Consider the following 14,627-nt stretch of genomic DNA (forward strand, 5'->3'; position numbering starts at 1 on the left):
GTATTGCTAAATACCAATGCTTGTGTTTGCACAGCTGACATCAATAGGTAAAGTTTGTGCTTATGGCCTGCCTTATCTTACCAATGATGTTATCCAACCATATTTAAAATAGAGAAAATATGGCTATTAATGTGCATTTAAATATAAACGTTAAATCAGTATTCTCATTTCAACACCAACTTAAGTGCCTTTTTTTAATCAAGTTTCTTTTTTATTGTATGACAAAGAAGGTCAAAAATCCAAATCTTCAATTATTTTTGCTTCTGGTGGAGAATTCCTGCTGTGCGATCTCATGCAGATTTTACATGCTTGTCCACAATAATTTTCTCCTTTGGTATGATTTAAAAGTTTTAACATTATCAGAGTATAAATATGTAGATTTTTCAGTAAAACCTTATGCAATTTCCATATAGCAAAAATGCTGCATCACTGAAAGCCATGTGAAAAATCCTGATTTTATAAAGAATATTTTCACTAGTGTAGCAATCTTCGTTCTTCAGTCCACTAATTCAGATGAGATTGTTTGGGCTAATTTAACTCTTTGTTTTAGTTGGATCTGCTGTTCTTTGTTGCCAATAGCAGATATCACATTGGGAGACCCCTCTACTCAGAACCTGACAGCTGCTGCTTGGGATTGTGCTAACCTGTAATTTGCTGCTATACACACCAATTGTGTTGGCCAGGTCTGAGCTAGTGTACAATATATCATTACCACTAAGAGTTTTGAGACTTGAAAAGCGATTCATTCTTCCCTTTTACTCATTACCCAATCTGGTTATGTTAACATTGCTACACTAAAATTGTAAGCAAGATTTAAACATGCCAGTTACTCAGAACATCATCGGCGGTTAAAGAAATACTGTGATTACTACATAATCTTCATTACTGTTGTCACTTTATTAAAACCTCCAAAACTGTTTATAAAGATATGTATTGAAAAAAGCTACTGTAACAAATTTGGATACTTAAAAAGGTCCAATTAAAAGAACAGTTCAAAAAAATTATCAACAAATAAAGTAGTAATCAGAATTGAAATGTTTATTTGCAGGTACTTTACCAAATAAGAAGCATTACATTTACATTTTGGTAGTCTCTGCTGTTAGCATTATACTTTTAATATTAAATTAAGAGATCTTACTGGAATAATTCTGTTCTCTGTGCTTAGTCCTCACTTGTGTACAAATTGTTGGAATTCTCAACATATGAACCATGCCTGTTTTAAAAGTACTATTTCAGGAGAGAAATTATACTTCTCACTGGCACAATATGGACGGCATGATGGCAAAGGCAGTTAGCACTTCTGCCTCACAGAGCCAGGGACACTGGTTCACTTTCACCCGAGGGCAACTGTCTTGTACGAATTTTTCATATTTTCCCCACATCTGAGTAGGTTTCCGCTGGATGCTCCGGTTTCCTCCCACAGTCCAAAGATATGCAGATAAGGTGGATTGGCCTCACTAAATTGCCCCATAGTGTCCAAGAATGTGCAGGCTAGGTGGATTAGCCATGGTACATGTGCATTTACGACAATTGAGTGGCAGGGTGTGGTCTGGATGAGATGCTCTTCGGAGGGTTTGTGGAACTCAATAGGCCAAATGGCCACTATCTGCACTATAGAGCTTCAATGCTGAGTCTGCTATCTTAACTTAGAAGATATTGACACTTACATATCCTGAGCTTACAGTAAAGCTTAGGAACAAAGAACTTCATAGTCCATGTTGACAGTGTGCCTTATCTGTATTCTTGTTTTTGCTTTGGAAAATTATACCTTCTTTCATCCCTCCTTAGTCATTCATCTCTTCTGATTAAATGAGTAGTCAGACCCCTGAAAATTAAATATTAATTGTTTTCAAAGTTTGTGCGAAGATTTGTAGCTCGGGTGCTCGTTGTTGTGGTTCTGTTCGCCGAGCTGGAAGTTTTTGTTGCAAACGTTTCGTCCCCTGGCTAGGCGACATCATCAGTGCTTGGGAGCCTCCTGCGAAGCGCTTCTTTGATGTTTCCTCCGGTGTTTATAGTGGTCTATCCCTGCCGCTTCCGGTTGTCAGTTTCAGCTGTCCGCTGTAGTGGTTGGTATATTGGGTCGAGGTCGATGTGTTTGTTGATGTTACATCAATAAACACATCGACCTGGACCTAATATACCAACCACTACAGCAGACAGCTGAAACTGACAACCGGAAGCGGCAGGGACAGACCACTATAAACACCGGAGGAAACATCAAAGAAGCGCTTCGCAGGAGGCTCCCAAGCACTGATGATGTCGCCTAGCCAGGGGACGAAACGTTTGCAACAAAAACTTCCAGCTCGGCGAACAGAACCATTAATTGTTTTCTTTCTCCCTTCCTTCAGTAAATAATGTGGTTGAAACTGAGGTTCTGCATATTTCCAACAAGGAGAAAGTGAGGACTGGAGATCAGAGTTGAGAGTGTGTTGTTGGGAAAGCACAGCAGGTCAGACAGCATCCAAGGAGCAGGAGAATCGACGTTTCGTGCATCAGCCCTCCATCATTCCTGATGAAGGGCTTATGCCCAAAATGTCAAATCTTCTGCTCCTCTGATGCTGCTTGACCTGCTGTGCTCTCCCAGCAACACACTCTCTACCCATATTTCCAATAAGCATCTCCCATTTGATTTGTGGCAATGAAATGAATTCTAAATGGTAGCTCTACAGTGCAGGTATAGTTTTTTTTAAACTATTGAAAAAGATTACATTGACTAAACCAAAAAGACGCGTAAGAACTATTGAGAAATTAGGTAAGAAATGTTATAATTGGTTGCAATAGCTTGTATTTTTTTCATACAGTTCTTACTTATGATACCAGTTAACAAGTTCTTCAATTTAGATCTTAAGTGTTATGCTAGCTCAAGGTCATTTTGGAAACAGACTTAGAATATAAGCAACGATAAAGGAATTTTTTAAATTAAATTTTTAAATCTTAATTTTTGTTTTCTGGTATGTAACTTGTCTTCAGCTCAGGCAATTTAACTCCAGTGCAAAACTTTATGGGTATGATGGAAAGTATTTGCAAAGGAATCAAGTCTGCTTTTATTTTTATCAGTTTATATTGATACTGTTGAAAATAATTGATTGGATTTAACTTACCCTCAGTGTGGGAGTTATGGATTAGAAGCAAAAGTCACTGATTTGTATTTCTCCCCTTTTGGACCAACTTAAAGCTTCCTCTCTTGGGAAGCTTTTCTACCTTGTGATAACCCAGCCAAAAAAATGTGTAGTTTCATCTTAATGAGTACTTGTTAATAGTTGGAAAATAACAAAGGAGCTAACTTTTACATGGTGTTCAGTTCCACTTAGAAACTGAAGACCATGTGACACTGCATACTTTACACTGCATACTCCTAAATGGAGGTTAGATCAGACCGGAATGCCATTTGAAACAAACCTTCAAGAGATGCTATGAACCCTGCATATTCTGCATGGCGGATCACTCCCAAACTCAGATAAAACATTGCCTTGTGTGTCTTTAATGCCAAGAGTACTTCTGAGACACATCAGTTGTGGTTCTCACCCATTACATTGTAGATGTCACATGTGCAATGTTTTTGCTGTTGTAGTTGCTCTTTTGCCCTGGTGTTTGCCTGCTATAGATTAATACAGTCTGCCACTTGTAAGTGCACAGGTGGAGGGAAATAGAAAATTCAACAGTTGTATTTTATTGAAAATTGACAATAGAAGTGGATCAACACATCTCAATTGAGCCTTGTCAATTTCCACATTGAGCGTTTTTTGTTTGATTCATTCATTGATAAATGAGAACTTGTCAACAATAGTAATGTGTAAGCTATTCTATTTTTAATACTTTCAGTGCATTCATTCTGTAACAGTACTCTAGTTTTGTGATATGTTAAGCCATACTGGGACTGTTTCAACTTTTTCATGGGTCACTGTTATAACTACAATAAATAGTCATGTCAATTGAATAACAAACAATGAGCGGTTAGAGTAGATTCTGTATTTGGGTTGCTCATAACTTGTAATTTTTATTTCACAAATTATTAAAAGTTTAATAAAATACATTGCAAAGGCAATGAATCTGGGGTAACTTAAATAAAAGCTCAATTATGTTTTAAATATTTAAATAAATATCCATCATCCAGATTAAGAATTTGAATAATACATTTACTTGAAAATAAAAACATTTTTTGGATAGGAATCTGACATAACTTGGGTATTTAAAGGAACATTGATATACTTTTCATATTACGCACTGTAGTATCTACAGGATTAAAATGGTTTGTGAGCAGAATGAAGATGTACACTATTGTTAACATATAACACAAAATATCATTTAAATTCAGAATCAGTGTTTCAGCTGTTCAAATATTATTTTAGAAGTATATATTTCCTGGAAAGTGTTTATGACTTTGGAATAGAAATTTGACACATTCATGTAATCATCTTTGAGCAACACTTATCTTTCATATTATTTGTTTAAATTGTTCACAGGACCCTAAAGAACGACTTGGGTGTAATTCACAGACAGGATTTGCTGACATCCAGGCTCACACCTTTTTCCGTAGCATTGACTGGGAACTGGTGAGTAATACAGTACATCTGACAAGTTGTCAATCATTTGATATCTGTGATGGGCAGGTGGACATGCAGATGCAACAGCCTACTTCGGCATAATGAGGAAGTGGATGTCCAATGGTGATGGAATTCTTCCTGTTGCTTTATTCAAAACAGAAAAATATTCTGTAATTGGTTTATTAGGAATACATTACTGTAGGAATACTGCTTACATTAGTGTGCAACTGGACTATCAGTTATAATGGAGCCTTGAACTTGGGCAACTATGCTTAATATTTAGAATTATGGTGAAAGGTGTGTTATACATTGTATTGTAATTATTAGAAGTTGTATTTTAAACCAAAAGCAGAGCAATGTTCAGTTTGTTGAAGGGTTTTTAAAAGACAGTCGTTCTGGAACAGTGACCTTTAATACATTATTGATAGGAAAGTATGTGATTGCAGTCAAGTTGGGAGAACTCGTGTAATGTTGATGGGTAAGATGTTTATACAATTGATTTTATGATACAGAAGAAACAGAACAAAGCCATTTTAACTTGTTTTAATTTCTTCTGTTTAGAAGAAACAAAAGTATAATTCATTGCAGTGGAGCTAGTCACCTCAGCAGAAGTGTCGTCTTGTCTGTGGAGATTCCAAGCCAAGAGATCTTGTAGTTTTTGTAGTCTTTAAGTTTTTGGAGAAAGACTAGGCCCCCTGAATCGTGAAAGGTTCATATCTACAGACTCAGAAAGGAATCTTAAAATTGTCTCTACAGTTTGCAGAAAAGAAATTGGAAGGAGTCAGTTAAGTAGAATTTTGAAGAGTTCAGATAGTGTATAATTTCTCTGGGCACAAGTTTTCGTAACTGATAGTGTTGTAGAGCAGGTTGAAACTATATTTTTATTGTTTGTTATAATTTTTCTGAACTGTTTTGAATAACTTGTTTTTATTTTTGTTTCATAATTTTATGTTCTGTTTTAGTATAAATATGTTCCAATGACTAACCACACATGACTTCAGAAAAATCCTTAAATATATGATCTATCAAGCCAGGTTTCATTCTGGGATTTGACTTGTCCAGTAGTATCATCAGCCAGGATCATAACAAAATGAGGACTGGATTTTTGGAAACTGAAAGAATTAGGGATTGCTGGAAAAATTCGGCAAGTCTGGCAACTTCTGTGGAGACAAATCAGACTTGACATTTAGGGTAAACGTTTCGAACTGTTATAAGGAAGGGTCACCAAAATGGAAATGTTAACTCAGATTTGTCTCCACAGATGCTACCAGACCTGCTGAGTTTTTCAAGCAATTTTTGTTTTTGGTTCTGGATTTTTGGATCTTACCCAATAAAACTAGTTTTTGGACTTGTGAAAACAAGTGTAAGACACCTCAAAGAGTAATCTTAAATAGATTTATTATTGAATAAACTCTATGTATTGCATTCAGTATTGAACATTTCTTACCAAAAAAAATTCTGACTCCACAAAGGTATACATTTGAACACAAGCTTTATTTTTTTCTGGTAAGGTTAACTTTTAAAATAATGGGCACCCTTTTAGTAAATGGAATTTGCACTCTGCAACCCTCAGAGTTTTTCACGGAGCAAGTTTTGAGAAGATTTGTAGCTCAGGTTGAGGTTCTGGATGTAGGTTTGCTCGCTGAGCTGCAAGGTTCATTTCCAGACATTTCATCACCCTACTAGGGTGACCTTCAGTGGGCCTCAGGCGAAGCACGATACATGATTCCTGATTTCTATTTACAGAGCAAATATTGAACTACAAAAGCAATCATCCCAACATCCATAAACAAAGCTGCATCCGAACATTATTTCAATGAGCCAACACACATTGCAGCACAGAGGAACTATGCAGAGCAGAGGAAAATCACCTATACAGTGTATTAAAAAAGAATGGGTACCCAATGAACACCATCCACCGATTTCTCAGCAACAAACTCAAACAAGCAGACAAAACACGTCCAGAAACCGTAGCCACTCTCCCCTACGTCCAAGACATTTCGGAAATGACTGCCAGACTACTCGGACCCTTTGGCATCATGGTAGCCCACAAACTTACCAACACACTAAAAAGCAGCTAATGACCTTGAAAGACCCTATACAGACAACAAGTAAAACTAATGTCATTTACAAAATACCATACAAGAATTATAACAAACACTACATTGGACAAACAGGCAGAAAACTAGCCACCAGGGTACATGAAGAGCAACTAGCCACAAAATGACATGACCTTCCCTCACTAGTACCCTTACATACAGATAAGGAAGGACACCACTTTGACTGGGACAACACATCCATCTTAGGACAAGCAAAACAAAGACACGCACGAGAATTCCTAGAAGCATGGCATTCCAACCGGAACTCTATCAACAAACACATCGAGTTAGACCCCATCTACCAGCTTCTGGGAAAAAAAAACGGAAATTGTGTCACCACAGGAAATGACATCACCAACCCAAAGAAACCCAAACATATAAATAGAAAGTAGGAATCATGTACAGTGCTTCGCCCGAAGATGTTACCTAGTAGAGTGACAAAACATCTGGAAATGAACCTTTCAGCTCAGCGAGTAAACCTACATCCAGGTTTTTACATGGTGAGGTGGCTATGTCAATGGAAGACCATTTTATGAAGTGAAGAATTAGAAGTGTCAGATGATTCCTATGAAGGCACTTTGTTTCTATTGAGAAAATAGTAAACCGTTATGGAGTTATTTTAAATTGCAGTCAAATCTCCATCAAATATTATGTAAATTTGATCTGACATTGTTTTAAAGTCTCTCCATTGATCTGTTGAGCCAACAGCCATCTTTTGATTCTTGGACAGGAGTGTGTGGGAAGTATGTTGACATCTTCCAGATGAGATGTATTTTAGGGCATGCATCTAAACACAGCATATGTTTTTCTTTTTCTTATTTCTGTTTATATAAACACCAAAGTTTGGCAATCTGCTTTTGTCATAATAAAAGTAACATTTGGAGCAAATAGTTGGAGGGCTGAATGATTTGAACAATCATAGAATCCCTATGTGTGGATGCAGGCCATTTGGCCCATCGAGACACTCCAAAGGGCATTCCACCCAGACCCAACCCCCATTCTGTAACCCCATATTTCCCATGGCCAATCCACCTAACCTGCACATGTTTGGACAGTGGGACGAAATTGGAACATCTGGAGAAAACCCATGCACAGAAAATGTGCAAACATCACGCAGGCAGTCATCCAACCGGGGAATCAAACTAGGGTCCCCAATGATGTGAGGCAGCAGTGCTAACCACTGAGTCACCCCTACATGAGCTTGAGTTTCTGAATTAATAATCTGGTGACTTGATACCTATGCTATAGCCGAACAAAGGAGCATCTCTGTTCTACTTGACTTCAAACTGTGATACCACAGGGGCAATGGTTTGTTAGTCTAGGGGTATGAATTTCGCTTTGGGGGTCGTGCATTGGCAGACATGCTTAAGCCCTGACTGCACACAAGTTTTTAATCAATGAACATATTTCTGTTGTGGATACCTATTATCATAGTTACATGAGGACAAATATGTGACTGCCTTCAACTGACAATTTGCTGATAAGAGTTTAAAGACATCAAGATTGCAACTATAACAAGTAATTTGTTAATTACAGTAGCCACTGTTGTTTCCATTGTTATGGACCACCATAACATATAATAAATTGGTAATTATTTGGCCTCTAATTTAAAATGATTCCTTTACTTTCTCATCCCCAATTATTTGATAAGTCCATCCAAGTAATATTTTTGTTTTTTCAAAAGAAAGGAAAAGCCTAAATAAAAAGACACAAGATGGAGGCAAGATCAGATAAATTGAAGTGTAATGATAGGATGATGCCAAGCTTGAGTTTTAAATTTTAGATTACAGAAGAAAGAGGAAGAGGAAGTTGAGAAATTGCATAGTCTTGATCCTTGAAACAAATCAGAAAACAGATGACTTGCAAAAAGGTGATGCTTACAGAAGGAAAATGCAAGAAATGCAAAAGTAATCTGTTTGCAATTTAATAAAATACAATTCAGAAGAGCACAAGTTTCTGAATATTTTGATGACTAGTAAGGTTACAACTTCATAAGTATCTGCAAAACATCTGATAGATGAGAGCTTTCAAAGCTAAACTGCAAAAGATCACTTGGTTTAAAAATTGGCTTTTTTGAAATAAATTTTAGTGCATTTATTTTGGGAAACAATATTTTCATCTTGATTCTTATGAATAAATTTGTACTGTAACATAAATTCTCAGTACAATGCCTTGATTGCTGGCTTGTATACAGTAAGTGCATATTTATCTATGTCTCTGCATTCTGGCTCCCAGCATCTCCACCTTCAGGAGATGGTCTGCATAAATCATGCCAGGCCAATAATTATTCTGAGTAGAATTCATGCCTATTTTGTGGTTCAATACTTCTAATGTTATGTTGATGAGAAAACCTCCCTTCATGAGTGTTCAGGCTAAGACACTTTTGGAAAGTGGAATTTAGTCTTGTGATGTCGCAATGGGAAGATGCTTCGAGCTGATGCTGTGTTATAGGGTCTCAGAGTCATACAATATGGAAACAGACCCTTTGGCCCAACTTTTCTATACCAACGGGACATCCCAATCTGATCTAGTCCCATTTGCTAGCATTTGGCTCATATCTCTCTAAATTTCCTATTCATATAGCTATCCAGATGCTTTTTAAATGTTGTAATTGTACCCACTTCCACCACTTCATCTGGCAGCACATTCCATACGTGCACCACCCTCTGAAAACGTTATCACTAAGGTTAATCCTTTTTAAATCTTTCCCCTCTCACCTTCAGCTATGTCCTCTAGTTTGTGACTCCTCTATCCTAGGAAAAAGAGCTTTGCTATTTGTACTGTCCATGTTCCTCATGATTTTTATATCTCTATAAGGTCACCCCTCAGCCTCTGACATTACAGGGGATTTCTTACTGACATCCAATTGGTTGTGTAAATGAGGCACTGAATATCCCTATCTACCTCTGTCACTTGAAGAATCTTTTTGGTTAGTTTATTAGCATTTTGCCAGGAGTTAGAGATTTATTTTTCCATTGGGCTGCTCAAAATTCTACATTTAAAATTGTTGATGCTGTAAATCTGCCCAGTTACTGTTCAGCATACTAAAGTAAGTTTACTTGTCAAAATAATTTATAAATATAAAATGAGTAGCTAAATATATAGTATGAACATGTAGAATATGTAATCACCTGTAATTCTTGAAGTTTTTATAAATGAAACATTTTACTTTGTGTTACACTAATTGTAGAAAGCAATCACTTGTGCTATGTTCCCTGAACATTTACTGAATCTTAGAAACTTAACAATACATATTGAGACTATTCAGTCTGCAGTGTCTGTGCTTGGATATCGCAAGAGTAATTGTGTTTAGTCCCACATTGCCACATTTTGTCTCTAATCTTGCAGGTTCCTTTTTCTCAAATATCTATCAAACTCCCTTTTAAAATTATTCATGGAATCAGTTTTCACTACCTTTTTATATGGAATGCTTCAACTCTCAACAATTAAGTGAAAAAATATGCACTACATCTCCGCTTTAGATCTTTAGCCAATGACCTGCTAGCTAGAGGGATTTTTTTTCTTCTGTAAAAACCTCTGTCTCCCTTTAACTTTCTCTTCCAAGTTTCAACTTTGCAAATCATTGGAGTTGTGTACCACTATAAACTGCAAGAGAACAAAATGCTTTGTGTGTTGTGGAAACTGTGTGGTTGTTGAGGGTGCAGGTGGTTGAATAGTTTGCACTATGTACAATCTGTGAGATGTGGGTGCGAGGCTCAGAACAATGTAAAGTACATGTTGATGCGATGAAACTAGCAAATATAATGTGTAAATCTTCTTCAATTGTTGCTGAGTGATGAGTGTGTGGTGAACTGAATGTTCATCAAGGCTACTGATGCAGTATGTAGAATTTGTCATTTTGAAGATGCATTACTAACTGACAACTGATTTGAAGTCATCAAACCTCTAGTGGCACAGCATCCAGATTCTTGGGATTTGATTCTTACCGATGTCCTCCATGGCTGACCGCTCCTGCTGTATTGTGAAGATGTGTTTGGAGGGCTATGCTCCATTTCTTACACCAAGATGATCCCAGGCTTGGAGTGGTTTTGTCATGAGGAGAGGTTGATTAGGGTAGGTTTGTATTCATTTGTGTTTAGAAGAATGAGAGGTAATCATATTGAAACAAAAAGATTCTTGGGGTTCTTCACAAGGTAAATGCTAAGATATTATTTCCCCATACGGGAGAGTCCAGGACCAAATGGCATATATCTCAGTTTAAGGGGTTATCCATTTAAGATAGAGGAGGAGGATTTTATTTTTCTCGAAGAGTAGTGCATTTGTGGAATTATTTACCGTAGAGAGCTGTGGAAGCTGAGTCCTTTAAATATATTCAAGGCTGAACCATGTGGAATATTAATCCATAAAGGAATCAAAAGGTATGGGGAAAAGGCAGGAAAATGGAATGGAAGATTATCAGATCTCATTGAAAAGCAGAGCAGACTTGTTGGGCTGAATGACCTGCTTCTGCTCCTATGTTTGTGGTCTAAGACTTTTGTATAGCATTAGAGCTTCGGTTCTGCTTTGGAAAAATCTCTTCACTCTTAACAGGTCAGATTCTCGTTAACCATTGTCACCACCATCTCTCCTGATTCACCACTGTTGCTAAATTATGATTATTCAACATCCATCGCTAAATGAGCAGGAATTTACTACAATTGAATGAATGAAAACATTGTATCCAGATTCCACACGAAACACTCTCCCTTAGCAACTGACTCCATCCACCTCCCTGGCAACAATCTGAGATGAAATCAGTCTATTCTCAACCTTGGTATCACATTTGATTCCTGACTGAGTTTCTGAAAGCCTCATTTCACATCTTCATTACCTGTTGGCTCAAGATAGATTCCAGTGCACTTTTGGCTGGTTTCTGCATTCTACCCTACATTTGTGGTGACACGGTGGCTCAATGGTTAGCACTGCTGCCTCATAGCACCGGAGACTCTATTCCAGCCTTCGGCGATTGGCTGTGGGGGGTGTTCTCCTTGTTTCTGTGTGGTTTTTCTGCAGGTGCTGTGGTTCTTTTCCACATCCAAAGATGTGCAAGAATGGTGGATTGGCCATGCTAACGTGCCCTATGGTATCCAGAGATGTGCAGGCTTAGTGGGTTAGCCATATTTAATGCTGAAAATGTGTTGCTGGAAAAGCGCAGCAGGTCAGGCAGCATCCAAGGAACAGGAGAATCGACGTTTCGGGCATAAGCCCTTCTTCAGGAATGAGGAAAGTGTGTTCAGCAGGCTAAGATAAAAGGTAGGGAGGAGGGACTTGGGGGAGGGGGCGTTGGATCTATCCTATCGCATTTCCAACGCCCCTCCCCCAAGTCCTCCCTACCTTTTATCTTAGCCTGCTGGACACACTTCCCTCATTCCTGAAGAAGGGCTCATGCTTGAAACGTCGATTCTCCTGTTCCTTGGATTCTGCCTGACGTGCTGCGCTTTTCCAGCAACACATTTTCAGCTCTGATCTCCAGCATCTGCAGTCCTCACTTTCTCCTAGCCATATTTAATGCAGAGTTATGGCGATAGGATCGTGGATCTCAGTGGGATAATGTTCAGAGGATTGATGCAGACTTGATGGGCTGAAGGGCCTCTTTGTACACTGTAGGAGTTCTATAAACTTGAGGTTATCCAAAACTTTGTTGCCAGTATTTTAACTGAGTCTCTTTCCTGCTCAGTCCAGGATGTCACTAATATACATTGATTTCCAGTCAAGTGATGTCTTATGTTAAAATTCTTCTCCTTGTAATCCGATCTCTCCATAACCTTGCCAATCCTTGTTGCTGTAATTTCTCAAGACCCACAACCCTCCAAGGTATCTGCTGTTTTCTAATTCTGACCTCCTGAGCATCCCCAACTTTAACTGCTCTACCAGTCATAGCTATGTCTTCAATAACGAGCCTAAAGCTCACAAATGTTGTCTCTTTCTTACTCTACCATTGTTTCCTCCTTTCAGACTCCCCTTTAACCTCTCTCACACCAAGATTTTGATCACCAGACTTAATATCACCTTACATGGACTGGCATGATATTTTATTTTATCTAAAACTGTAATGCTTGTAGGATGCTTTATAAGATTAAGGGTATGTATAATTACAAATTGTTGAGGTTGAAACAGTAACCAGGGTACTTCAGCAGTGGAGCTGGAGCATATCACCAAGCATAATTTTGGACATGTTAGAGAACGGATATTAAAGATAAGTGGTAATGGAAGACTTTACTTGATGGTAGAAAAGAATGGAATACAATAAAAATTTATTGTCACATGTACCTTTATATGAAAGCTGATTAAAGAACAATGGAATACCCTGAAGAAGCAGCCAGGATGAGACTGCCACGCAGGGCCACTGGAACATTGGGCAGGTAGCTTCAGCAGAAGAAGACTGGCAGTCCTGGACAAGTCTGCTATTCCTGGACAAGACGAAGGAGTACTTGGACACCAAAGATGAAGAAGACCTCAGGTGCCAGGTCTAGCTACAGACCCGAAACCTCGGCCTAGCCTGCGGGTCCGGGCAGGGAGATTCAGCCCAGGACCTGTTCCTCACTATGCTGGGAGACCCCAGGCTAGGGTGGAGCCATGTACGGCTCAGCCTAGCATCGCTGCCCGAGGGGGGCCTCCTTCACCTACCACTCTCCAGGTTTGAAAAAAGAAAAAGAGCAGAAGTAAAAAGAAGGAACAAAGAGAAAGTAATGTTCAGGTTCCAGGTTTTTCAGCAGCCCAGCAGGCAGTCTTGTCCAGGAGCAGACAAGGCCTAAGCAAAGCACCCCCTGCTCCTCCACCATTTTGATGGATTTTAGAGAGTGATCATTTTGATTTTGTCTCTGAAGCAAGGAAGGTGGGACCAGAATCTACCTGGACTAGGAAGTTGAATTCAAAATTGCCTCAATATTTAGATAGACTATATTAATGATTAATCCCAGTGCAGCCTAATGATTTCATGTGTAATACTACAGACTGTTGCAGAGATATTCGTAGCATGCCACTTCTTAAACAACGATTCCATGGAAAGTGTACTTATTTTACTGCACAGTGATTTACCAAGTGTGCAGAATGTGTTGCATTTTATAATTTGTTAGGTAGTACAGAATTCTAAGAAAAAGAGTTATTTCATCTATTAACCATTGGCGATATATATCCAGCATGTGAATGGTAAATCGAATGATTTGATACTTTAATGTCTTCCAAGTGGTAGTGCTCCTAAAATTTCTGTCTTTCTACAATTTTGCCTGTTCCCTGTTCAAAAAATCCCATCCATTTGAGTTAGAGTAAGATTTTTTTTTCATCTTTGTTAGGCTTTCACCTGATTTTTAGCAGGAATCCAACCTGGTGATAAGTGGAAGTCTGGAAAGTTTTAGTTAAATAATCATCCAGGCATGCTGTCCTTTTTCACCCATCTCAACAATAGTAATGGAGGCCATTATATTTACTTACACTATTGACACCATTGTCTTCCACCTGGAATTCTGCCACTAAAATATTTTGGTCTAAATTTGGTCCATTAATTGTCTTTAACAGAGAATTTCTAAAACTACACTGACATGCAGAGCTTTAAGATGTTCAAATTTCACATCCTGTCTCCTGCAGCAGTCTTTTGCTTTGATATTCCTACTGCTACTGACTGTACCAGAAATTCCCTTAGAATCTCTATCTCTGCAGTTCAAGCACAAAACATGCACAGATATCATTAATAAAGACGAGCAGTTGCAGAAAAGGTTAAGAAACGTTTTGGTGAAAAGCACTGTGGGATTGTGTTCCAGTAACAACTGAATTCGACGAGTGGTGAAAATAGCCTTTTTTCAGTAACTGCAAGTAGCACAAGTTCAAGGTGGCAATAGAATCCTAAAGGGACTCACATGAGTCCCTTTATACACAGTTCTCACATATATTAAAATTCAATTGCTATGGTGTTACATTGTTTTATCTAGAGTACACAAAGGTCTGAGGGTCTTCTGCCCTGGGAGACAGGGGATGGGTTAAAACATGT

The 14,627-nt window shown here is 38.3% G+C and overlaps 1 protein-coding gene across 6 annotated transcripts in view; it reads left to right on the forward strand.

Annotated features, from left to right (window-relative positions):
- Positions 1 to 14,627, forward strand: part of prkcz (protein kinase C, zeta) — a 431,548-nt gene that overhangs the window by 324,609 nt on the left and 92,312 nt on the right. For all 6 annotated transcript variants that reach the window (XM_087980378.1, XM_087980379.1, XM_087980381.1 and 3 more), the window contains one exon: positions 4,464 to 4,553. In XM_087980378.1, coding sequence (XP_087836504.1) covers positions 4,464 to 4,553 — 90 coding nt within the window. The remainder of the gene's footprint in view (positions 1 to 4,463; positions 4,554 to 14,627) is intronic.

Source organism: Chiloscyllium plagiosum, unplaced genomic scaffold, assembly GCF_037043375.1.
Source record: "Chiloscyllium plagiosum isolate Xiang-an unplaced genomic scaffold, Cpla_swu_hap1 HiC_scaffold_37, whole genome shotgun sequence".
In the NCBI taxonomy this organism is placed as follows: domain Eukaryota; kingdom Metazoa; phylum Chordata; class Chondrichthyes; order Orectolobiformes; family Hemiscylliidae; genus Chiloscyllium; species Chiloscyllium plagiosum.